Genomic DNA, 27,371 nt, shown 5'->3' with positions numbered 1-27,371 from the left:
TTAATGAGTTTCTCCAGCCATCACTGCTGCCCTCAGAGAAGGTGAAATGGAAGGAATGAAAGATCATTCATAGGTGTCCCTCTGGCCTGCTTTCCAATGCTTGCCTCCCTCAGTCTAGTTGGTTCAGTCCTATTATTTGTGTTAAAATAAAGCATAGAGGCCTAACCTCTGAGATGTTAAATTAATTTGTTTTTTCCTTGGTATTTTTGGATTTGGTAATCCTAAAATGTGAAAGGGGATGTGGGGAAGCTTTTTAAGTAAGAGGTTTGAGTAAGTGAAACTGATAGGTAGTGAATATGTGAGTAAAACGGCTAAGAAATGAATGGAAAGAAAGAGTAGGGATAAATGGTAATGAGGTGGGGGACTTAGGGTCAGTGAATCCAGGGGAGAAAGGAGCAGAATATTGCACACAACACACAGTCTTGATAGATTGACAAAACACTGAGTGACTGATGAGGTTTTATATTAATGTCTCTAGTAATACATCAAACTTATATTAAGAGGAAGCAATATCTAGTGGTTAATGCACATGACCTCTATTCCTGGGTTTCCCATTGACCTGCTGGGTGACCTTGGGCAAGTCACTTCTCTGCTTTGTGCCTCAGTTTCCCTATCTCTAAAATGGGGAGAATATTGACTTCCTTTGAAAAGCGCTTTGTGATCTAGGGCGAAAAGAGCTACCTGAGCACTAGGTATTATTACTAACTGTGTGACCTTGGGCAAACCACTTCCCCTCTAAAACAAGATCAACAAATACTCCCTTCAAAGGGATTGGTATGAGGCTTGGGAACCTTGCATGAAGTGGATGAAGGCAAAATATTACATGGCACCTTTCACCTAAAGCTCTTAAAGCGTAAACATGGGCAAGTATTTATCCTCATTTTACAGATGGGGAAACAAAGGCAAAGTGACTTACCCAAGGCTACGTAATGTCCGTGGCAGAGCCAGGAAGAGACCCCCTCTATGCCCGGTTTTCTACCATGAACAGCTTAGGTACACTGAGGTTGTCAGACTTTGTATTTTTAGACTGAAGGTAAAATCTTAGCATTTTTGGGACCTGCAAAAAACCTCTGCAAATGTTAAATGAGCATCTGTAAAACATCTGTTTAAGGCTGTTCTGTGAGTCACTAGTTGCTCTCCACCACACCTTTGTACCAACAAGAATGTAACACAGCCTGCTAGTAGACTTCTTAAGTTCATTAATTTAAATGATTTTCTGCTAGTCCTGGCAGCACACAACTTCCAAGCTTCCTGCCTTCCCCTACCCGAAACCAGCGTGTTGTGTGCATTATGGATTCAGCGTTCTTGTCAGAAGGCGCTGACCCATTGATAATGGGGAAAAGTGCATGAGAGTACACTGGACCAGTTAGTAATGGAGACCTCAATAAAGCTAATGTGTTTTCTTTGTCTCACTAGCCGCCACAATTAAATGACATGTTTTCTGCCAATACATAATGCTGTCATTTGCTTTGTGTGCGTAACCTTTCTTCACTGGTATTTATGGGCCCCTTAATCTTTTGGCTCATTCTTGCCTCTTAGCCTCCTTACCTACACTGCCGAAACCCCTTTTTAGTGACTTTTTTGCTCATGGACCCCCCACCCCTCCCCGTACTCTTCCTAATATAGTTATTTTATAGTCCTCAGCTTTGCCTTTTTCTAATCCTTTGTTGCAGTCCCTGGATTATGGGCTAATGGTGTGAGCAGTGAGTTTGGAGTCAGGAGGATTTCTGGGTTCTACTCCTGGTATTGTTACTGGCTTGGGGTGTTGTTTTGGACTAGTCAGTCAGGCTCCAATCCTTCATGCTGTTCACTTCACTGGGGCTCTGTCCAAGTGAACTGAATAGCTTGCAGGATTTAGGCCTGAGTCACTATCTGTAAAATGGGTTTTCCTAATTTACACAGGGATTGAGAGATTTAATGTGCTTTGAGCCTTCACAGTTTAAAGCTGCTGTAGAAAAGCAGCATCACTATTATAATCTGCATTTTTAATATTGCTACTACAGTTTTCTTTCACATAAAATAACCCAACTCTTTATTCATGTGGGTCTCTCTTCTAACTATGTGTGTGCTCGAGAGACGCTTTGCTACTGAATCATTAAGCTCCCTTTATTTTCTGTTTTCAATTTTAATTTGAAATAATTCTTTGTTCCTTTTGCAACCTCCTCATTAAAGTTGTGTGTGTGTTTGTTCTCTCTGTGTCTGGGAATTCACAAGTAAGGGAAAACTGACTCCAATGTCATACTGTATCAAATTGTTAAGTAGCTCTTATTCAGAAGAAATGAAACGCATGCACTTGCAATGGAATAACGATTATCACTTTGCAGAGATCTTTTGCAAAGGTGAGTTTTGATGTGGATGACGGGGCACTGACCTCAGAATACATCTTTAAAAACTTTATTCATGTTGTGTTGTTTTTGAACACATTACTTTCCATTCCTAAAATTGAAAGAATCTAAAATCTTGAATGTATTTTTCACCATTGGTGCTGTTTATCCTCTTGCACTATTTTTAGCTTGCAGAAGGAAAATAGTTTAATTGGTTTCACTGTCTAGTTCTCCTGAATTGGACAGGGGCTGCTCTGGTTGGGTTGCAAACACTGTGGGAGAATGTTTACATTGGAATCAGAGATCCGAGATTGTGAGCTTTCTGGGGCAGGGATTGTCTGTGTATTTGTACAGTGCCTGGGATCTAATCCCTGTTTGGGCTCCTTAGGCGCATACACAATAAAATACTTTTTTTAATTCAGTAATTTGTAATCATTATTAGTGGAAACGCATCTCTTGATCTTAGCCTTTATAAAACCTTCATTTTGACACACCATGTGTTTTGAGTCTAAAGGGTGATCCCTTTAATGTTTTCCATTTCACTCAGCTTGGACAGTGAAACCAGACTAATCTCATTTGAATGCACTGGTAATACTTAGCACTCTTATAACTGAAGCAAGTGCTTGATCTTATTGCTTTACAAAGGTAGCTCAGTATTATCATCTCCATTTCACAAGTGGGGAAACTGAGGCACAGGGCAGTGAAGAGACTTGATTAAGATTGCACTCCTGTTGTACTGTTTGGGTTCACTACACTGCAGGGGGGAAGTCTGCAGAGAACTATTTTTGTTGAATTTCATGGGGAAAACTTCTGTCCATTCTTAGGGCAGGTCTACACTAGAAGCGCTACATCGACGCAGCTGCACTGATGCAGATGCGCCGCTGCAGCGTGTCAGGTAAAGAAGCTTTATGCCGATTGGATAATTGGCATAATTACTCCACCTCCATGAGAGGTGGAAGCTATGTCGGCGGGAGACACTCTCCCACCAACGTGGCGCCAGTGAGGACAGAACTTAGGTAAGTTGTGTCACTTGGGGGTTTCTTTTTCACATCCCTGAGCGATGTAAATTAGATTGACTTAAGCGGTAGTGTAGACCTGCCCTTAGATTTAACAAAGGCTTCCTAAAGCTTCATTTTATTACACATTTAAAAACCATACATGAGTATATATGGGTAATCTCTGCTCAATAGATGATGGGTCCCTGTGCCAAAGAACTCTTACTGTAATGGCATGAGTGGGTGTGATGCAAAATGGGAAGTGTAGTCACTGTTTCACAAGTTAGGGTAGGTTTTATGTGGTTTCTTAGGAGGCAAAGAGGAAGGTTGGCAAGCTTTACCTGTTTCAAGCCAGGAGGGCAGTGTGAAAGAAGGCATTGATTGAGTCAGGAGTGGGTGAAGGAAACAAAGGGAGCTGTCAGCAGAGAAGCTGGGGTGGTGTCTTGGGAACAGGGTGGGGTGTGTAGGAGGAGAGGAGCACTGGTGTAGGCTGGGCAGGAGTTATGGAGAAGCTTCACTTGTCTGTGGAAAGTGGGAGAAGCCAGTGCTGAAATTGACTGTGGTGAGAATAGTGGGAAAATCAGCATCATCCCAGAGACAGCAGAGAGAACCAACTGTGTAGAGAACTGAATTAGCTTCTCCTTGCTGTGTATGTGATAATGGAATGGTGCTATTTATTGCATCACCAAGTGGCCTAGGCAGCTGGCCTTAGTCGTTACAGATGTGGGTGATATGAACACACATTATTACATTATGCTGTCACTTTTCTTGTCTCTGCTGAACCCACCATACTTGTGAGCAGGCAAGGGACTGACTCTGACAAGGACCCTTCTCTCCAGATCTCATAGAAAGTGCTAAAGCACAGTTCTTTTGTGCTCATGGGCATTTCTACCCCACACACCTCACATTTGGTTACTTGGCTCATACAATCCCAACCGTTCAATTGGAACACTGGTATGGGCCTTGGTTTGGAGGGTTTTAATGGACCGTGCCTTCTCCTGAAAGGCAAGTCTGTGAGACTGAGAAGACCTGGAATCATGGGAATCCAGAGGTGAATGTGGCAATCTGATGGCAAGGAGAAATGAATCTACTCTTAGAGTTCTGAGTGATGTCTTCTAGTGGAATTCCTCACCCACAGTCAGCTTGTGTTCAGTGTTATTCCTTTCCCTGGATTTGAAGGTTCCTGGATGAAAGGGACCTCTTTGGAGAATTCAGTAGAATCTGAGTTACAAACACCTCAGAAATGGAGATTGTTTGTAACTCTGAAATGTTTGTAACTCTGAACAAAACATTATCATTGTTCTTTCAAAAGTTTACAACAGAACATTGACTTAATACAGCTTTGAAACTTTTCTATCCAGAATAAAAATGCTGCTTTTAACCATCTTAATTTAAACAAGCACAGAAAGTTTCCTTACCTTGACAACTTTTTTTTTTTTTTAAACTTTCCCTTTATTTTTTAGTAGTTTACGTTTAACACAGTACTGTATTGTATTGGCGCTTTTTTTTGGTCTCTTCTGCTGCCTGATTGCATACTTCTGGTTCCAAATGAGATGTGTGGGTTGACAGTAAGTTTGTAACTCTGGTTTTCGTAACGCTGAGGTTCTATTGTACAACCAACGTGACAGAGGTTGAAGCCTAATTGTCAGCACTGCTGGGGTGTAAGGCTGCATAGTTAGTTTCACTGATTGCTCTGCAAATTTTATCACATTGTCCATACAGTTGGTAGTAGGGATAGGAAAAGATAGAGAGTTTGACAGAATTGTGTCTTACATAGCCTAATGTTAAAGCTTCCTTTCTGCAGTATGGGTCTGTTTCATGTAAATCATTTAGAAGCAGAGGAATTTTTCAAAAATTTTGGCAAATGATTCTGAAAAACAATTATTATGTGTATGGGAATTAATACCAGTTGCAGGTCAAATTTAAGGTGGTATTTCAAACTTTTGATACTTCACATTTCTCAAGCATAGGATTTCGAAATTCTTTGGGGTGGGCTACATCTGAATATTGTCTCATGGACACTCCCCTCCCATTCACAGTTGTGCAGGCCATGTTCCTTCCCTCCCATCCTCCTGTCAAAATTGTGTTGACTCACCTCCCGTTTTGTTTGCAATCACATAACATCCCTGTGGCATTTACAGCAATACACTGCTCTACAGCCAAAATGCTTCTGAAATAAATGTAGTCAAACTTTACTAATTCTGGGTCACTGAGAACGAAAATGATGCTTAAAATTGTTGATTGGCTCTAGTTTTCAAGATATGCTATTGGGTCAGTATATACGACCCTTGACTTGGGACTGGCGAAGGATAAGTGAGTTATAAAGGGAAGGGATCTCAATTTAAACCAGAAATGACTAAAATACATCTTTGACTGGATCTATGAATAAATCTATGACTGGGTTTGGACAGTACTTACTTTTTAGGCAAAACAATGAATGATGCAATCTGAAGCTGGTATTGCGTCATACATGATATGAATTACATCATGTTATTCCTAGAAGTCATGGATGATGCAATCATAACGAAGCTTACATCACTCTGCTGAACAAATTGCCCTATATCAGCTCTAGAAATCATACAGTGTCGTGCTCTCTTATTTGTCAGTGTTTGATTTTGCAAAGGGACACATTTCTGTTTAGCCAAATTGAGCAGAGATGCCTTGTATTTGTGTGAACAGTGCAGATAACTTCTGCTATGTTTGTGGTGAAGTGACTTTTGCATCACAAAAGCGCAGTATAACCACTGTGGTTAAGAGAGCCTATCACCTTTATTTTGGCTGCAAAATTGGAGATCAGGACAAGAGGTGGGCCCCACACATATGCTGCAACACTTGTGCAACAAATCTTCGCCAGTGGTTGAACAGGAAAAGGAAATCTATGCCTTTTGCAGTGCCAATGATTTGGAGAGAGCCAACAGATCATACCAGCAATTGTTACTTCTGCATGGTGCCTCCAGTTGGGAAAGGTGTGTCAAAGAAGAAAAAGTGGACTGTGCATTATCCAAACATTCCATCACCTATACGCCCAGTACCCCACGGAGAAGGACTGCCGGTTCCTGATGCACCAGAATCATTCTCACTTGAGTCAGACGAGGAAGAGGAAGAGGATGAAACTTCTGGTCCTGAACCATCAATGTCACAGGACCCACATTTTCTCCCATCCTCCTCCTCTGAACCACACCTCATAACACAAGGTGAACTGAATGACCTTGTCAGGGATTTGGACCTACCCAAGAGTAAGGCTGAGCTGTTGGGCTCCAGACTACAGCAGTGGAATCTCCTGGCAGGTGATGTTAGGGTTTCCATGTTCCGTGACCGTCAAAAGGATCTTGTCCCATTCTTCTTCATGGAAGGTGATCTTGTAGCCTGCAACAACATCGATGGTGTGATGGCAGCCCTCAACATCGTTCACGATCCAGATGAGTGGAGACTGTTCATTGATTCATCGAAGACGAGTCTTAAAGCTGTTTTACTGCATAATGGCAATGTTTTGCCATCAATTCCAGTTGGTCATGCAGTCCATATGAAGGAAACCTATGACAACATGAAACAACTTTTGAGGTGCATAAACTATGACCAACATCACTGGCAGCTTTGTGGCTATTTGAAGGTTGTTGCTTGGTCTGCAGACTGGATACACAAAGTACTGCTGTTTTCTCTGCGAATGGGATAGTCGTGCAAGAGATTCCCACTACATCAAGAAAGATTGGCCACTCCGACAGTCATTGGAGCCTGGGAGGAAAAGTGTTCAGCATCCACCACTTGTTGAATCAAGGAAGATTTTGTTACCACCCTTACACATCAAGCTGGGTCTGATGGAGAACTTTGTCAAGGCCATTGACAAAACACAAGCAGCTTTCAAGTACCTCCGTGGAAAATTTCCAAGGTTAAGTGAAGCTAAGATAAAGGAAGGTGTCTTTGTTGGGCCTCAGATTCGTGAACTTCTTCGAGATGGTGCATTTGACCATGAACTGCGTGGCAAGGAAAAGACGGCATGGAAAGCCTTCCAGTTAGTGGCAATAAATTTTCTCGGAAACAACAAGGCAGACAACTACTGGTTGTTGGTGGAAAACCTCCTCAAGGCATACAAAAGCCTTGGTTGCAACATGTCACTAAAGATACATTTTTTGCACTCTCATCTAGATTTTTTTCCACTGAACTGCGGAGCAGTGAGCGACGAGCACGGCGAGCGATTTCACCAGGACATTGCAACAATGGAGAAACGCTATCGGGGCAAATGGAGCCCATCAATGCTTGCAGACTATTGCTGGACAGTGACAAGAGATGCTCCATTTAATGAATACAAGAGACAAGCCAAGAAGCGCCGAGTAGACACTGAATAGGACTAAACTATGTACATAATAGTTTTTTGCCTTTTGTTTCATAATAAATTTTATTTATATAACCCTTTTGCTGATTTTTAAAGTGTTACATAAACAGGACAGGTGAAATATTATCATGTAAAGCAACCATAAACACATGAAAAGACCTAGGTTTACAATTTATGATTAAAACTCTAATATCTACACAATATACATAGACATAAAATGTAAAAACTTAAATATCTTAGAAACAATAGCCAATCAGTTGTTTTAATTGTCATATTTGAATTCAGCACATCAAAATACATAATAAATAGCACATTTTATCTCTGAAGCAGACGACTTCTCAAAAATTGTAGACCAGTGTAAGCCTATGTGGAAAAGCAATATCAGGAAAGCATTTAACATATCTTTATCTTTTAATGCAATTTAGCAGCTTGAAATAAGGAGAAGTCAGCTTCATGTGACCAGTAAGCATTTCACAGACCCATGTGGAAGACTCTTATTTAGCACCTTCTACCTAGGGATCCCAAAGCACTTTACCAACATCGATGAATGCATCCTCCTCATCCCAATAACACACATCAGGATCTTCAACTAGACTCTGGGAGGAGTTAATGTCTGGCCATGCAGATGTCCAGAATCCATCTGGCCCTCACCCCCACGTTACATATATGATACTAGAGAGTAACTGAGCAAGGAGGCATTCTTTGCACTAGTTCAACATCTTGCTACATAGTGTTTCAAGCTTCATTCAGAGGTTAAGATGGCAATGGTGTCAGAAAGACCTCTTTGCCTAAGGAGACTTATCATTCTCTAGAAAGCACTGAGAGAGGGGATAGAGCAATGTGTAAGTCAGGAAAGTGGGATGTAGCCTCCATCAGGAATTACTGGGGGAGGTTGTTTGGCCTGTATTAGGCAGGAGGTTAGAATAGATGATTATAATGGTACCTGCTGGCCTGATGATCTCAGAATCATGCGTGGAATGGGGAAAATCCTACGGTTGTATGTGCTTCCTATTTTCATCAATACCCCTAGTTTCCTGTCTAAATGCTTAACTCTGGAAATTACCATCTGCCCTCCTAAATTCCCCAGTAGGTTTACTTGCATATGTGATTTTTTTCACTTCTTGTCCTAATCTGTTATGCATTGTTGCTGTGTGCTCGTAAGCAACTGCTGCATGCCACCCTCGGGTGGTTGCCTTTTGGTGGTGGTTGAAGTGACTACTGCATGTGTGGTTGGTAAAGTGCTTCAGGGTCCTTGAGGCTGAGAGGTGCAATGTAATTGCAAGATGTTATTTATTCACCTTATAACCCTTTTAGTTCCCCCCCCCCCCGCTCATGCTTTAAGCTAACTGGAAATGCACTGCTTTAGTTTAATGGATCAGTCCTTGGAATGGTCTGATACTGGTCATCTTATTTGGCCCCTTGAAGTAATGGAAGGTGCTCACCAAAACAGCACCTCTGACTGTGCAGTTTGAAATCTAGTTCAATCCAGAGATGAAACTGCATTCTGCCCTTGGTCTAATCTGCAGATATTGAAATGCCTATTTCCTTTACTAGCTGTTTGTAGGAGAGCTATTTCCATATGGACTTTTGCTACCTGACACAATGCAGCTGGACAGCAACAGACTAAAAGCAAGCAGGACTTCTGCTGCAGAGAATTGGTAGTGGGACTTGTACAGTCTTTCACCTCTATAACCTGCTTGAAACCAATCCAGTTGAGTAGCGATTGAAAGTCCTTACCATTGTGTTATCATGCAATGCTCTATGTGAAATGAACTCTGGAGACTCGCTCCACTTATAAATGAATGGGTATCCATGTCTCAAAATTGATCACTTTTGGCATTGTGTCCCTCTTTTTGATAGTCCCAGCAGAGAGGCTAATGACTGAATTGACCAATTCCCGTCCCATTCCTAGAAATGGCTCATCTCAAGTCAAGGTTGGGGCCCACAGGTGGCCAGTGTCGGAAAGCCTATGTCACTTATGTGCCCTGTGGAAAAAGAGACCTTCAGTCTCCCGGGCTCTCAATCTAGCACCTCTTCCCAGAGCTAAATACACTAATTAAAATATACAAAGTAAAATATTTTATGCTACCGTAGCTCAGAAAGGATCTTTGTTCTCTGAGCCTGAAGTTGTCTCCTTGCCTTTTGTATGGTACAGTAACAGCTTCTCACCTCAGGCTTCTGGAGAAGACTTTAGCCATAATGCATTGGGCTTTAAATATCTCACTTTGCCTGCAGTGCAGATTCATCCTGCACTGTCACACCACTGGAATTCAAGATAACGCTGTAACCCACAAGAAAGGCGGTCTCAGCTTCAGCACCTTTTATACCCTCCTTCAGTATCTGAGGAATTTACAGCTCCTCATTAAGATGGGAACCACAACTTGCCTAAAATAGCTGTTACAGCTATGGGGAAGTGTGTAAAACCACAAAGCTTCCAGCAGTTAAAAATTGATGATAAATTATTAGTGGAATGGAAGTTTCCCTTCTGCAAAAGCATCACATTACTGCTTTTTCAACGTGCTGTGCTTCTGAACCAGCTGGTAAGATGCCTTGTGCCCCAAATGAAACAAAACATAAGTTACAATAAAAAGAAACATGGCCTGAGCAATAAATCTTGAAGCAGAAGCCAATGGAAAACCAAAAATAAATTCTGCAGCCCACCCTGAAACAGTTTGCATCCACCCCACAACAGAGAATGGAAGCAGAGATGCAAATGTTTGGAGTCTTCTCTTTGAAGGATGCCGGTCTCTGTAAAGTAGGGGAGGATTCCAGAATCTCCAGTTTTTGTTGCAAAAGCCCCTACTTCCTGTCCCCTTGAGACAATACCACAAGATGGTCAGCAGTTCTGCACCTGCTGTTTTTAATGCTGTGACAAGGATGCAGGGCAATGGATGGTCTCTCAAGAAGGCTGGTCTTGTGTTATTTACCTATCTGACAGATGGGAATAATGCCTCTCTTCTTTTCAGGGAGTTAAGGAGATGATGTCTGGTAAACCTGGCCCATAGTGATGTGCTGTGTGGTTTTGGGAAAGTCACTTCAGCTCTCTGCCTCAGTTTCCTCAGGTGTATAATAGGGATAATACTTACTTGCCTCATCCTAATGGTGAGAGAATTAACTCGTTAACATTTGTATATTGCTCTGAATATAGATTTAGAAACATTAGAGAATGGAAACATTTTCAGGTAGAGTTCAAAGCAAGGGTCTCTTCAGTCCATTTCATAAGAGAGAGAGACTATTGTTAACCATATATTTCAACCCTCCACTCCCCAGTACACTGTCACATTGATTCTAGCAATACTTCATTCTGAAGGAAGAGCTGTCAAAGTAACTGGTGAGCTGTGGACCTCAGTTTGAGAACCGCTAGTTTATAGGCTTCAGTCTCTTAAATTCCCGCATACCTCTTTCCAGCAATACATGCAGGACTGTGGATGCAGAGCTTTTCGGGATATGCTTTGGTAACTACTACTTTTGTTACAGTGTGGGTGGCTTTCAGTCCTGTTTTCCGCCCCCCCCCCTTATATTGATTAATTCTTCATGCAAATACAGACCCCAGATCACATGCTGGGGAAAGTAGCTGCTGCTACTTGTGGTCAATGGGTGGGGGAAGAGTGTGCACACATGACAGCGCATGCTTTCTTCCGTATAAAGTTATCTTTAAAATCGGAAATGTACTGCACGGTCGTCCATCAGAAGAGCTAAACTGACAGTTCTGCAACGCAGGTATCTACAGCTTGGCTCTTGATAGTCTCAAACCACTTCCACCTAAATCACAAAGCCGCGTAGAGGAATGTGCACTCTATCTGGCAAGTTAGAAGGAGACTTATTGTGAGAGAGAATAATTTGAACTTCTGCAATGCAGGAGGCAGAAACTCCTGGGTTCAGTTCCCAGCTCTGACACTGACTTATAGTGCAGCTTTGTACAAGTCACTAACGTTCCTTGTACCCCTGCTTATTTCCCCCCAAATGACTAATATTTACCAACCGTTTGCATGATTGTATTAATAGTTGGCACGTACCACAAAATACTTTATACGTTATATAGGGCAAAGTGTACGGTGTGTATATATGCACACATGCACAGTAGTGCTTTACTAATAGTGATTCATTATAAGCCTACCGGCCTCCTTGTGTGATAGGTACTGTCCCTGTTTTACAGATGAGAAAACAAAGCAACCATGAGGTGAGGGAAGTTGTTCAAAATCACAGAGCTAGGATGGAATTCAGTGATCCTGATTCCCATTCCCTGCTCTTGTAGTATTTTGCCTGGACTTGTTCTTCTGCCTTCACTTCCCGCCCAACCGTTGTATTGAATCTAAATTACACAATAGCCTTTAATTTCCAGTGGGTGGAAATAAATTGCAAGGGGAATCAGATTGCAAAATAGAGTCGCTCAAAATCTTGGAGGTGGGGCTTCCAACTACCATAAAGGAGCAAAGGTGGTGTAAAATTCCCCAGCTTATGCCCTGCTTTCTTGTTGTCTTCGCTTGTGTGCTATTATTTGCTTGGGGTTTAGTCTTGGGAAACACCCTGGCAGCTGAACACTCTTTGCATTCCAAACTTCTGGACGTGGAGTGGTTGGCATTTAAAGACTATCGAGCTTCCAACTGATGGACTCAAAATAGCAAAACATCTCCTCAACAAGTGCATGTGTCAACCCTGGCAAGACTCTCTTTTTTTCAGATTAATTTGTGGCCTGTTGCACAAGTCTCCTTCTGGTGAGGAAGGAGTTTGCTGTGTGTTTTGTACAGCGTGTGCTTGAGCTGGAGCCTCCATAAAGTTCCAGCATACGCAGCCCTGATTAACTGTTCCTACCCAGGAAGAGAGACGGTCTAAAAGGGACTAAGTGAGTGGATGTATGCGTGGGGGAGACACACTCTGTGATAGGTGAACATACCAGGTTACACTGTACAACGGTTCTGTCTTTTCCCCAGCGTGTTTGGAAACCATGGTTTCTTTCGTAGGTTGAACTTTGAACTGGATTTTCAATTCCTTTTGGTTTTAGTCATCATCTTGCAGTCCAACAGTCACAGCAGAGAATAGCACTAGTGATATTCCTGGAGTTCGGAGAGCTAACTGCTGAATGGATTTGGGCAGGGTAGGCGAACATTCCACAATGCAGGTGAAGCTGAATAATTTGCCTTGGAGAGTTTAGTGGCTAGGCTTTTATTTAAGTTAGATGAATGTGGTGCCCATGAAACAGAGAGACTGATAACCCTGATAACCAAGAGCCAATTGTGGTGCAGGCAGGTATGGTGTTAAAGCATCCTTCACACAGATTTGTCAGTGTATTGTAATCCTGCCTTGCTGCAATGCACCTGCTAATCCAGTGCTGAATGCTGAGCAGAGACCATCAGCTGTGGATAGATCAGGGTGAGCCACCAGGCTTGCTGCATTATGACCTAGGAGCTTGTCTACATAGAAAGTTTTACCAGTTATAATGGTGCAGTTACACTAATGTAATTCTACCGTATAATTCCCTGGGTGGACACTCCTGTTTGAGTTTGAGGGTTTTTTTTGTTTTTGTTTTTTTCTGGTTTAGTTTAACCCCTTCCAAAGAGACATAAGCTAAACAAACAAACAGGCATTCTTAAACCAGAAAAAGTGTGCCCACCAAGGGAGTTCTAGCAGTATTACTCTAGTGATTCAGATCACACCGTACCTTAGGCTGGTATAACTTTTCTGTGTACACAAGGCACTAGTCAGATGTGTAGGTAGATGAAAAGGGAGTGTGTTTACTTACTGCATCACCTAGCTCCCTGCTGTGACCTAAGAGCCAGAACAATCTGTCTAGTGCAGGGGTAGGCAACCTTTCAGAAGTGGTGTGCCGAGTCTTCATTTATTCACTTTAATTTAAGGTTTCGCGTGCCGGTAATACATGTTAACGTTTTTTAGAAGGTCTCTCTCTATAAGTCTATATTATATAACTAAACTATTGTTGTATGTAAAGTAAACAAGGTTTTCAAAATGTTTAAGAAGCTTCATTTAAAATTAAATTAAAATGCTGATCTTACGCTGCCAGCCTGCTCAGACCGCTTCCAGCCTGGGGTTCTGTTCACCTAGGCCTGCAGCGGGCTGAGCGGGGCGACTCGAGGTCAGGGCAGAGGGCTGGGGTGTGTGTGGAGGTGCAGGGCAGAAGGCTGGGTGTTGGGGGGGGGTTCAGGGCAGAGGGGTGTGTGGAGGTGCAGGGCAGAAGGCTGGGTGTTGGGGGGGACTCGAGGTCAGGGCAGAGGGCTGGGGTGTGTGTGGAGGTGCAGGGCAGAGGGCTGGGGTGTGTGTGGAGGTGCAGGGCAGAAGGCTGGGTGTTGGGGGTGACTCGAGGTCAGGGCAGAGGGCTGGGGTGTGTGTGGAGATGCAGGGCAGAAGGCTGGGTGTTGGGGGGAGGTCAGGGCAGACGGCTGGGGGTGTATGGAGGTGCAGGGCAGAAGGCTGGGTGTGGGGGGGGTTCAGGGCAGAGGGCTGGGGTGTGTGTGCAGGTGCAGGGCAGAAGGCTGGGTGTTGGGGGCAACTCGAGGTCAGGGCAGAGGGCTGGGGGTGGGTGGGAGGTGCAGGGCAGAAGGCTGGGGTGCTCGGCTCGTGGGGGTGCTCCCTGCCCTGAGCGGCTCATGGCAGGGGGCTGGGAGGGATATGCCCTGTTCCACCCCCTTCCCCCAGGCCCGTCCCTACCTCTCTCTGCCTGCTCTATGGAGCTGTGTGCACGCTCCCGCTCTTCCCCCTCCCCCTCGCAAGGGCCATCGCGGGCAGGGAGAGGGAGGAGGAGGGGCAGAGGGGCCGGAATGCACCAAGCTGTGGGAAGAAGCGGGGGAGGAGGGAAGCTTGGTTGCCGCAGGACCAAGCTTCTGCCTCCTGCCCCCGCAGGGGAGAGCGGTGGGCGGGTGGGGGCTGAGTGGGGCGGGGGGCCGGGACTCCACACACACCGCTCTCCCCTGCCGGGGCAGGAGGCAGAAGCTTGGTCCTTCGGCAGCCAAGCTTCCCCCCTCCCCCGCTTCTTCCCCCAGCGTGGCGCTTTCCAGCCCCTCCTCCTCCTCCTCACCGGGCAGGCAGCGTGCCACTCAAAATCGGCTCGCGTGCCGTGTTTGGCACGCGTGCCATAGGTTGCCGACCCCTGGTCTAGTGTAACCACAGAAATCATAAAAATATAGAACTTGAAGGGACCTTAATAGGTCATCTAGTCCAGTCCTCTGCACTGAGGCAGGACTAAGTATTATACTATCCCTGCCATGTGTTTGTCTAACCTATTCTTAAAAACTTCCAATAAAGGAAATTCCAATTTGTTCCAGTGCTTAACTATCTTACATTTAGGAAGTTTTTCCTAATGTCTAAACTAAATCTCCCTGTGATGGGATCCCTGGGGTGCAGCCTGGGACCATGGGACCACTGTGCCCCCTTAACTCTCCAGCCTGGGCTGTCTCTCTCAATGCTTTGCTAGTGACAAGCAGAAAACCCCTCCAGGTGCTGTGATTGCTCAGCACAACAGCATATGGAGCCCCACACCCAGCTAGATTGCATGAATGCTCCCAGAGCCAAATCCCCCCAGCTCCCAGCCTTGTACCTCAAGGATATACTGTCTTGCACTGCTCAAGACCCTTTCTTGAGCAATGCAAATTTATTAATTGGTTCACCACTTCATCAATGGAAAGTGGATATACACCAGCCTTTGTAAACCATTGATAACTACTCTCTGAGTATGTTTTTTCCAACCAGTTGTGTACCCATCTTATAGTAGGCTTGTCTAGGCTATATTTCCCTATTTTGTTTGAGACGGTCATGTGATCCAGTAGCAAAAGCCTTCCTTATAGTCAAGATGTATCACATCTACTGCTTTTCCCCTTATCCACAGGGCTTGTTACCCTGTCAAAGAAGGATATTAGGTTGGTTTGACATGATTTGTTCTTGACAAATCCATGTGAACTGTTACTTATTACCATATGATTTCTAGGTGCTTACAAATTAATTGTTTGATTATTTGCTCCATTATCTTTCCAGGTACCAAAGTTAAGCTGACTGATCTATAATTGCCTGGGTTGTTCTTATTCCCCTTTTTATAGATAGGTACTATATTTGCCCTTTTCCAGTCCTCTGGGATCTCTCCTGTTCTCCATGAGTTGTCAGAGATAATCGCTAATGGCTCAGAGAAGACATCTAACTTGTCTAAGTAATTCTTATCTTGTTCTTTTCCTATTTTAGCTTCAGATCCAACCCCACTGATTTTCATTATGTTAGTCGTCTGATCACTGCTAACTGAAACAAAAAAGGCATTTATCACTTTGGCCATTGCTGTGTTTTCTGTTCTTGTCTTTCCCTCCTCATTGAGTAATGGGCTAACCTGGTCTTTTGTCTTTATCTTGCTTCTAATGTATTTGTAAAATGTTTTCTTGTTACTCTTTATGCCCCTAGCTAGTTTAACCTTGTTTTGTGCCTTGGCCTTTTTAATTTTGTCCCTACATGCTTGTGCTGTTTTTTTTTTTTAATATTAATCTTTCATAATTTGACCTAGTTTCCACTTTTTGTATGACTCTCTTGAGTTTCAGGTCGTAAGATCTCCCGGTTAACCCAACGTGGTCTCTTACTACACTTCCTGTCTTTCCTATGCATTGGGATAGTTTGCTCTTGTGCCCTTAATAATGGTTCTTTAAAAAACTACCAACTCTCCTGAACTCTTTTTTTTTCTCTTACACTTTCTTCTCATGGGATCTTAACTACCAATTCTCTGAGTTTGCTAAAAGTCTGCCTTCTTGAAATCAATTGTCTTTATTCTGCGGTTTTCCCTCCAACCATTCCTTAGAATCATGAACTCTCTCATTTCATGATCGTTTTCACCCAGGCTGCCTTCCACCTTCAAATTCTTAACCAGTTCCTCCCTATATGTCAAAGTCAAATCTAGAACAGCCTTTCCTCTAGTTGATTTCTCCACCTTCTGCAACAAAAAGTTGTCTCCTGGGCATTCCAAGAACTTGTTGGATAATCTGTGCCCTGCTGCATTATTTTTCCAGCAGATGTCTAGGTAGTTGAAGTCTCCCATCACCACCAAGTCCTGTGTTTTGGATAATTTTGTTAATTGTTTAAAAAAAACACCATATCTCTGGGTACTCTCTAAAACCAAGGCTCTGAAACCCAAACTTTCTTTTATTTCTGAGAGTAAAAGAGGGAGTGGAGTATCTCTCTAAGCGCAAAGTCACTTTGGAACTTATTACAGTCCTAGCGCCCTATTTCCCCCACTGGAGTTAATCATGGCAGAATCCTCTGACTGGAGACTGCATCATGAATCAGGGTAAAGATTCCCCATCCTTCCAGAACTGTAGGCAAGAAACCCAACTCCCGTCACACTATTGAATGGAGTATGGAGAAGAGGTGACACTTCCTGAAAGCATCTTATACATGTCCAAATTAAATGCTAAAAGTAACTTCCTTATCCTTGTGGAGTAGCATGCACTAAGCACAGGACTGGCAGCCAGGAGCTCCTGGGCCATTTACCTAGCACTGACACTCACTCCTTGTATGACCTTGTCACTTAACTTTTCTCTTTTTTCCTCATCTGTAAAATTGGGCTAATAGTACTAGCCTGCCTTCTGGGGTGCATTGGATTAGTTAATGGTTTGTAAATGAATATCACTGTGGAAGTGATAAGTATTATTAATAACTTGGTGCTTTCCATTTTCCAAAGAACTAATTGATCTGATACTAATTGGTTTCATTTAATTCTAAATAGATTGATTAATTAGGTTAATGTGATACTGACTACAGTAATGTAAGTATTAGCATTAGATATCTAATACTAATTAGCCGAATCTAATACTAATTAAGCATATTTCTCTTCCTTGTGCTCAGCCTGAAATCTCTAACTCTTGCATTGAGTGATCCCATGTGTTCTTAGTGGACAGATTGCTGCAATATTGTGCTGAAAGCCTGAGTTAGTAAAATGGTTTCTCTCCTCTGAATTGTGGTGTTAGTTCTTCCTCCTGTGTATTGTAGTGCCTTTCAAGTTACTGCTTTCCCCCTCTTCAAAGGAATTTTGGCCTCTGGCCCAGTTTTATTCCTTCCAAAACTAAGGTTAGTTCCCCACTCAGACGCTCTCCCAAATTCATTGTATTTATTATATCTGAAGCTTCTGCTGCTGTTTTCCTGGAAAGTTTGTCTGTGTTTTACAATTATTGATGTTTTCCTCTACCAGCGATGAACCTTCTTGCCGAGTGTGATTCTTGGCTCTAGAGATAATGAGACTTAATATGAGGGAAATGTCCTATGCGTGAGAGATGTGATCGTGAAATAGTCTCCCCAGAGAAGTATGGAAATCCCATTGTGTGGCACAAAGCATGACTAGACAAGACACTGGGGAATATGCTATGTAGGGTATAATCCCGCATTGTCCAGGGAATGACTGGATATGATTAAATTGATTTCCTCCATTTCTAACTTCTACTATTCTCTATTTTGTCTGCTGATATAAGTGTTTAAATACTGTGTTTGTGTTTCAAATTAAGGAAGGAACTCTCGGTCCCTTCCCATAAGCTCACCACTGTTAACAGAAGAGCCTTTTCTTCTGCATCTCCTAACATCAAAAGCAGCTTCCCTTCTGCTCTCTCTCTCCATCTCTTTACTGATCTCTGCTGAAAATTTACCCTGTTCCTTCTGTTATTCACACTTCAATATCTTCTCCATCTGCTACTCTGTAACAGTAGTAAGTGTTGTGGGTAATAATTAAATACATCTGCCAATATATTATCCGATCCTGTAGCTATCTAAATTAAAATCAGGGGCATCTGTCATACAGTGTATAACTAATCACTGCCTCACATTTATCCATAGTTACAAAACTATTAATAGAAATAGATATATTTAGATGCTTGTTACATATGATAGTTACAGAATAGCAGTGGGAGACGAAATTGAGATGAGAGGAGACTAGAGAGATAGCAAGTGTATTTTCAGATGGCAGGACCTGCAAAGGAGAATGCTCTTGCACCAGCAGTGTCAAGATAATGGGAAGGGACCAAGAGCTGATGAGCAGAAGGAGATCAGAATTATGCTTTAAGACATCCCGTTCTGATACTTTTTAATCTAATCCTTCCTACCTGCAGGGGAAATACTTGCTCAATTGTAGACAGTGCTGCACCTGCCGGACAGTTACAAATGAGGATATTGATTTCTACATGTGTTAATGCTATAGACTAGCTTCAGGCCAGCAATCAACTTTGGCTAAACTTTCTCTTGCAATAAGTAGGTTTCTGACTAGATGTATAAGGAGATGAATTGGATACTAGTTCTCTGAGTAATGAAATCCCCACCTTTGATATCCTTTTAAAGTTAACGATGGAAGAGCGAGGTTGATGCTCCTGTTTTTTTCCCTGCCAAAAAACAGACAAAAGACTCTCTAAAGCAAATGAAAGCTAAAACATCAGGAGTTCAGAAACCACCCAAGAAATCTTTTTCCCAAAGAACTGTGCTCTTACAGCCCAAATCCAAGTAAACCACTGTGTCTTAAACAGGATTTTAAACCATATAGGCAGTGTTTTATCTGTTATCTTATCCTGCTAGTTTATCTTTAAAAACAGCTGCTCCCACAGGCCTCTTTCCTCCTCCACTTCAGGGCTTGGCATTGGGGCGTGGGAAAATCATACCTAGAATATGGCATCCAGTTCTGGGCACATGACTACCAAAAACATGCTGCTGATTCAGAGACAATTCAGAAAACAGGGAGGTTTAAATGCTAAGGAAGGAGAGAGATTATTTAGGGTGGTCTGTGGGAGTATAATTAGGAGCAATGGGATGAGAGAGAGAAAATTTGCTAACAGTGGCATCTGTTCATTCTCACAAAGGCTTGTTGGAAGCCCCAGTACTTGAATTGGTTAAAGCCGGATTAGACAAAGCACTGGAAAATAGATTGTAGGGAACAGTTCTACATAAGTCACTGGGGCATGGACAAGACTGGACATCCATCTCTAGCTACTATGATCCTATGTCTCCTGTTTCCTGTTGATATGGCTAAGAAGACAATCAAAGTCTTTAGCCATTTGAAAGTTTTCTGTGGATACTGGGGACTGTGGTAGTGAGTTTTAGCCCGTACCCCGTGTGACTTTGCACTCCATATGATTTTATGAAAATATGCTAATGAGTGTGAATATAATGTAATTGGAATATGCTTCATGCAAAAGGTCTCTTGTAAGGTATCATTACAAAGCTTATAATCTACTGAGTGTGGTCATCCTAATTTGTATAAATGTATCATTCTTGTATCTGAAACTAGAAATATGAAATACAACTCTGAGGTCCTATTGTAATTATGCAAAGTGTGGGCCATTAATGGTGGCTTGGAATCTTGATGGCTCCCATTAACCAGGACAACTGACTGTAGATGGCTCTGTTTACTTGCAAGCCTTCCTGTGAGTCAGGTCAGGAAGAATGAAGGCTTGGGGTCTCACAGGACATGTGACCATGTCACCTGTTACTGTAATCCATCTTAAACCTGGGGCTTTTCCATTTAGGAGGGGTGGGGATGCAAAAAGACAAAAGATTCCTGCCTTGTGCCAAAGCTATATAAGGGGGTAGAACAGAACAAAGGGGGCTGCAGTCATGAGAAATCCCCTAGCTACCACCTGAGCTGGAACAAGGACTGTACCCAGGGAAAGGATTTGGCTCAGACTAGAAAGGAGTCTAGTCTGTGAAAGAAGCTTATTGGAATATCTCTGAGGGTGAGATTTTATCTGTAATCAGTTTCTTAATGTATTAGGCTTAGACTTGCGTGTTTTATTTTATTTTGCTTGGTAACTTACTTTGTTCTGTCTGTTATTACTTGGAACCACTTAAATCCTACTTTTTATATTTAATAAAATAACTTTTTACTTATTAATTAACCCAGAGCAAGTAATTAATTCCTGGGGGAGCAAACAGCTGTGCATATCTCTCTATCAGTGTTATAGAGGGCGGACTATTTGAGTTTACCCTGTATAAGCTTTATACACAGTAAAACGGATTTATTTGGAGTTTGGACCCCATTGGGAACTGGGTATCTGGGTGCTGGAGACAAGTACACTTCTTAAGCTGTTTTCAGTTAAGCCTGCAGCTTTTGGGGGATGTGATTCAGACCTGGGTCTGTTTGCAGCAAGCTAGCGCATCTGGCTCAACAAGACAGGGTACTGAAGTCACAAGCTGCCAGGGAAAACGGGCTCAGAGCATCAGGTGGCAGTCCCAAGGGGGTCTCTGTGACCCAAACCATCACACCCCGGAAATCAAATTTGGACTTGCCTTTACTAGGTGATGTTTGAGAGGATGAAATGGTATCGGTCACTGAGAGAGAGAGAGTGAGTATGTGTGTATGAGTTGCTCTTGCTGATCTTGTTCCTGGCAGGCCCAAGAAGAGTGTTGTTCTTTGAACGTACTGGCTAATACTGCGTGTCCTCTATTAAAGAGCTTTGGAAACAGAGAAATGGAAATAGTCCATGCAGTCAATTTTCTTAACAGCCACAAACTATTTCCATTCACTTTTATCCAAGCCAGCAATGCATGCTGCCAAAAATCGTACTGCCATTCAGCATGAATGGAGAGAGTCTGCCAGCAAACTTTGTTTAAAATCCTATCCACAGTCATTGGACCTTTCTTCCACTGAGATTGATCAAAGCATTTCCTTTGAAGCTGCTGGGAAGATTAGGCATCTTTCTGAATTCCCTGCGGCTGTACTTCCATGCACCACCCTGGTTATGACATTTTGAATTTGAAAATTATTTCATCTGAGGATCTCAAAGCCCTTTGCAAAGAATTACTTTATCCTTGAGACAGCCCTGTGAGGTAGGTATAGTAACTTCGTTTTACAGATGGGCAAACCGATGCATAGAGAAGTGATTTGCCCAGTGCTGGTGCTGGTAATAGAACCCAGGAGTTCTGACTGGAAATCCCCTGCTCCTCTAGACTGCGCAGTTATATTTTGGTTTGTTACTGTAACATAATCTTATGCTACCTCTTAAGCAGTCTGAGATCTTTCCCTCCAAAGACAGGCACAATATTTGGAACAGTGTTTTTTAATTGCTGCATGGGGAATCCTCAGGTGTTCTCAGCTGCAGCAATCTGAAGACTGACTGCCCCACTCTGCTTTCCACCCACATTGATGTAATAGCTCTCACTTGCTGCTTGAACACTTGACAGGTTTATTGTGCATTGTGAACCATGGAGCTGGCCACGGTGTATGGGGATATTGCAGGCTCTCCAGTCCTTCTGGTGCTAGGTAAAGCGCTATCTCCAGCTAATAAAGTTGTAGGGATCAGCTTGTTGGGGGATACTTGCTACGTTCTCCGATTGGCCTGCTCCGGACCTTAGAAACCAGTGTGAGGGCACTTGGTCTCATTGGGTACATCTACATGGCAAACAGAAACCCATGGCAGTGAGTCTCAGAGCCCAGGACTACAGATTTAAGCTCATGCTACTGCCCTTAAAATAGCTGTGTAGACATTGCGGTTTGGGCTGTGAAACCCTCCCTAAGCTTCAGAGCCCGAGCTCCAGTCCAAAGTCGAATATCTACACAGCTGTATTTAATGCCGTAGCATGAGCCCCATGAGCCCATGTCTGTTGCAGTGGATTTGGTGCCATGGGTTTCTGCTTGCCATGTTAGACATACCCAGTGAGCTGAGGGTGCCTTAGATCTGCTTCAAAACTCCACTTTCTTTACATGGCAGTATGAGGTTTGGCTAAAGACATCATACTGACCTATCCTCTGTTCATGTAACTGTTTACATTGCTCCCTTGTTCCTAAATCTTCCCCAAGCCCCCTTCCACAGGCACTGTAAATTAAAATTTCATATTCATTTTGGCTGCTAACAGGGACTGTTCCGTAGAATCTTTCAACATTGGCTCTGGTCATCTTCATATCAGTTCAGCAGGACTCCTTGTGGCCCCTACACTTGTCTTTAAAAACCTGCTTTGTATTCATCTGTCTTTATTTAATATCTCTCTACATCAGTGAGTCAGTTTGAAGATTTCAGCTCTGCCTCTGGCTGAGATGCTGATGATTGTCCAATAAATGTATTCTGTCTCTGCAATATTCTGATACAACCAACACTGCTGCATTATTGTACCGGTTGAGAGCAGCATGTCTCAACAGAGGAAGTATGCTAAGGACTAGAAGTCAGGAGAGCTGGTTTTCTGTTCCTTGCACCTCCCTGGGCCGCCTCCTCCCCATCTATAGAATTAGTCTATTTGACTTGGACTTACAATGTCAACTTAATGTCTGCAAAGTGCTCTTGGCATCCTACTGGTCAGCGTGTGTTATACATTGTTCTCTCTGCCCACTCACAGAGGATATGACTCTGCTGCGGCTCTCAGTTAGAGGACTTGATCTGTTAGCTCAAGCCATAGAGGCTCATGCTTTATCTCTGGAGATCCCAGGCTCAGTCCCCAATGAGGAACCAGATGATAGGCGTCATGCTTTGAGATTTTTAGTTCTCTTTGCTTACAGATATGTAAGATATCATTGTTTATGCTCCTCCAATGAACCTGTCACCTGTAGAATGTCACACATGCTGGAATATGTAATTTTACACACACCAGATTTTGCCATATAGTAATTGAGAACTGTGTTGATTTTAGCTGCCTTCTCATGTGTGTTTTATATTAGGGTTGCCTCTGGCTTAATGAGGAAATATTTGTCTAAAGTAAAGAGGATGGCCTCTCTGTGTGAGCCTGAGACAGTGACAGGTGTGTTATGCTGTCATGTGATGGGAGACAAACAGTTTGATATACTAGCTTGTTAGGTCTGGAAAGGAGAAAACTTACGTGGCAGGTTAAAGTCTGTAGAGGTCTCATACTGCAGTCCTCCCCTGCAGAAATCATTACTGCAGAGAATGGTGTGGAAACACAAGCAGCAGGCAAGCTCACAACTGCTCAAGTCCCAGTCTCTCCTACGAGGAGGAGAGTGTTTTGGCTGCAGTGAAATGCATAACTGCTTCTCTCCTCGCTTCAGATTCTGCCCTGGCACAATGTTCACTTGGATAAATACATTGTTCTGGAGGAAATTCTGGATTGGCTGATAAACAACTAATCCCAGCCAGTTTCCCAGTTCAATTTACGCTCTTGTGGTGAGGTTGATGAAACCAGCACCATAGCCCCTCTTCCTCCCACCTTCGTTATCCCCCCAGCTGCTGGCCCAGTTGCTCAGGACTGTCTTTGTGTCTTGCACAATGGGGCAGCACATGCGGCCAGGCCAGTGCAGGGAAAGGGAAGTGAGAGAACTGCAGCGTGTGACTAACGTGTGAATCTAATCCTGCTCTAGCTGACAATGGAGCCTCTTTTCCACCACTTGCTGGGCCGCTGTGCAGAATTAGAATTAGCATGGAGGAATGTGCGAAATGGCTCTGGCTTGAGCAGTGAGTAAATCATCTGGCAGAAACAATCCATTCTTTCTGAATCCCATGGCATTGTGGTGCTATGCAAGCTGCAGCCCTTCACTGGCTTCCCTTTAGTGCAGAGGAGGAAACCATGTAGTCAGACATCCCAGTGAGATACTGGCAAGGCAAATACAACTTCTCTGGTCATGATCCAGTCTACGGTAGGCTGCTGGCCTGTCTCCCAAGCCCAGGAAGGACTGATGCCATGCCCAAAGTCTAGTTCTAGCCCTTCTTTCAGGGCAGTTTATTATTCAAACCCAAAACTCATAAATTAACACAAAACCAAGCTATTTCCTTGACCAATACAGGCTGTAGGGGCCCACATGCCATTCCCCTTACATCTCTCCCCTGCCACAAGAGCTGCCCTACTTCCTCCAGCCTTCTCTTCAACTGAGCTCTTTCAGTCCTTCATAGGAACCACCTAACCCCTCTCCAGCTGGGTCTGATAATCCCCTTTGCCAGGGCCAAACACCTCTTCAACAGGCTCTGCCTCCAAACAGGGCTGGCTGGCTGCATATTGAGGGACCTGGTTACAACATGGTCAAATCCTAACGTTCTCTTTTGGCATAGATGGGATTGCACCATATTCCTGAAACGCACCACAGCTTTGGACTTTGCAGGGCTGACCTACGACTCAGTAACACAATTAAAACATGGTTCAGTCTCATCTACGCTGTGAGATTGAACCGTGTTTTATTTGTGTCAAGGGATAGCCATGCCTTTCAATATAGTACTGTGGTTGTTGCAGCGTAGATGGAATTTGGGGACTGGCTGGACCAAAGCCATGGGAAACTTTAAGCTTCTTTCTGTTGACTTTATTCACAAACTTACTATCTGAATGAGAAATCTTGCAACCTTGTGAAGGAGCAGAGTCACCTAAATTGTCTTACTAACTCAGGAATTTATGTAAATTTCCATTTCTGTTATCAAACTTCTGAATTCCCCTCCCCCATCCCTGAGCTACTCCTGGTGGGTCAGAGGAAGCAGATTCCTCCAAGTGCAAGTGTCTGGCATCGGGAACGAAGCTTTTCTGAACCCTTCCAGCGGGTGGCGGGAAACGTGTATTTCATTCATGAGGAAGAACCGTTCCAAGATTTCTAACACAGCTGAATCCAGCATGGCGGCTTTTTGTTTTCTTCCCTGTTTATGCACCAATATGTACCTGCCAAGTATCCCAGTTTTTGGCAGGGCCATCCCAATTGGGAAGAAGAAGAAAAATCCTGCATCCTGCTGCAATTTGTGCTCATTCTGCTGATGCAGGGCTCTTTGCAGCTCACCATTACCTTCCTCCTAGATTGCCCTCATCTTTGCTTGCCCTAACTCTCCTGAGTACTCTTCCAAAAGGATCCTTGGTATTTCCAGTTCAGCTGGGTGCTTTCAGATTTGCCCCAGAATCCTTTGCACCTCTCTTTTGTGGCCTTAATCAAATTGTTCTCATCCATCAAACGTGTGGCACGTCTGGAATTTGAAGACACCAGGGTGCATACAGCAGATCTGGAAACAGCAAAGCCTCTTGGGAGGGGAAATTGAGACAGGAGAGATCAGCAGCTGATGGTAGCTAGAAGAAAAGCAGGGCATGGCAGACTTGGTCAGTGAGAAGCAGGGTGAAGGATTATGTTATGTGCAGGCACACTGATGTTTCACTGACCATGTATAACCCTGTTTCTTAGCTTGGGAGACTGGTGAGCATGAATCAACTTCACTAATGAGGGACAGGAATGGGTTTGGCTGTGAGACTAGTATTTAAAGAGATGGATAAAATAATTTATTTGAAATCCTTTACTTCCCCGTGACAGTAATATGAGCGATCAATAAAACAGATCTAATCTCTCTCCACCATTGATACTATAACTTTCTTAATATTGTTTTTGCATGCTTCTTATCTTGGGGAGTGAAACTATTGTCCAGTTGCATTTGTTTCTAGTCAATTTCATTTTCTTTGTGCCCTAATGCAGTTACATTAATTTCTGGTTTTCCAGTGCGCTCTCCTGATTTGATTTAAAACATTTAAAATGCCAAATTATATGGGCCTTAAAGACACCTGCCAAGCTTCTTTGCTGAGCTGTCACGATACCCAGGGTTTAACTGTCAGCTAGTTATGACACCAAAATACTTGTCATAGCTTATATGGAGGATGCCTAGGGTGAAGACACTTTTTGGGGTGGCTTTAACTCTGCCCTCTTCCGTATAATCAAAACATCTGAAAGGCAAGAAATTCCAAGTTACACCTAACAACCTTGCCTTCCCACCTATATTTTAAACTGTAATTTTCTATTTTTTTCCCCTTTAGTTTTGGCTATGTTCTTGCAACCTCATTTCGAGCTTAATGAAGATTTTTTCTGTGGGGCGGGATGTCTGATCATTTTGTGACCTCCCTCCCTCTTACGCTTTATTATTAAAAAAAAAAGTAAATATTGGACCAAAACTGCTTCTCTCTCTCTCTCTCTCTCTCTCTCTCTCTCTCTCTCTCTCTCTCTCTCTCTCTCTCTCTCTCTCTCTCTCTCTCTCTCTCTCTCTCTTAGGTATTTATAGTGGGCCAATCTCCATAGTACTTAGGTGACGAATGCACTTATAACTCTTTAGGGAACTGACCCAGTTGCCATTGAAGTCAATGGGAGTTGGTTCGGGAATCGGGGCCTAACTGGACACTGCAAAACTGGCAGGGCAGCTCACACAATGCACTATAGAAATGCAATCGTCTGCCCAGTGTGTGGTGTTATGATGTCCCTATTCTCTCTCGTCCCCTGAGTGTGCGAGGTGCTTTGCAAACAATAGGGAGGTGTTTACCCTCAAAATAACCCTCCTCTACGGAGAGACAGACACATTGGAAGTTGTTGTCATATTGCCTCTTAACTCTTCTTCTCCACAGGTTTACTAAGAATCTCTCTCCGGACAAAATCAACCTGAGCACACTGAAAGGTCAGGGGCAGCTGACCAACCTGGAACTGGATGAAGAGGTGCTGCAGAATGTGTTGGAGCTGCCCACCTGGCTAGCGATCACCCGTGTCTACTGTAACAAGGCTTCCATCCGGGTGAGTTGAGATACCGTGCTAATGGTGTCCTCCAAACACAATGCAGCCCACTTAATGTCAGTCTGCATTTGATGTTATCTGGGGCTTTTGATAAAGGATGTCAGCTTTCTCAACTGGAAATGAAATTGTGGTAGCCGAGGCATATCCTGCCCCTTCCTCCTGCCCCTGACTTATTCTTTAATGCTGAAAGAGTGAAACAGCCATCCCAGGTTGCCCTGACTGTTCACACAAACCTCCAAACTGGATTGAAACAGGAATTTAAAGTGTAAATAAACGCAGATTGAAATTCTTTGAAAACCTGCTTATGTCATGAGTTTCTGTGC

The 27,371-nt window shown here is 43.4% G+C and overlaps 1 protein-coding gene across 1 annotated transcript in view; it reads left to right on the top strand.

Moving 5' to 3' along the window:
* Positions 1-27,371, top strand: part of BLTP3A (bridge-like lipid transfer protein family member 3A) — a 55,422-nt gene that overhangs the window by 1,517 nt on the left and 26,534 nt on the right. The window contains exon 2 of the mRNA XM_065403661.1: positions 26,886-27,048. Within this exon, the coding sequence (XP_065259733.1) occupies positions 26,886-27,048 (163 nt within the window). The remainder of the gene's footprint in view (positions 1-26,885; positions 27,049-27,371) is intronic.

Source organism: Emys orbicularis, chromosome 4, assembly GCF_028017835.1.
Source record: "Emys orbicularis isolate rEmyOrb1 chromosome 4, rEmyOrb1.hap1, whole genome shotgun sequence".
Lineage (NCBI taxonomy): Eukaryota > Metazoa > Chordata > Testudines > Emydidae > Emys > Emys orbicularis.
Note: the sequence above shows the minus strand (reverse complement) of the source record. Positions and strands in the feature narration are given on the sequence as shown.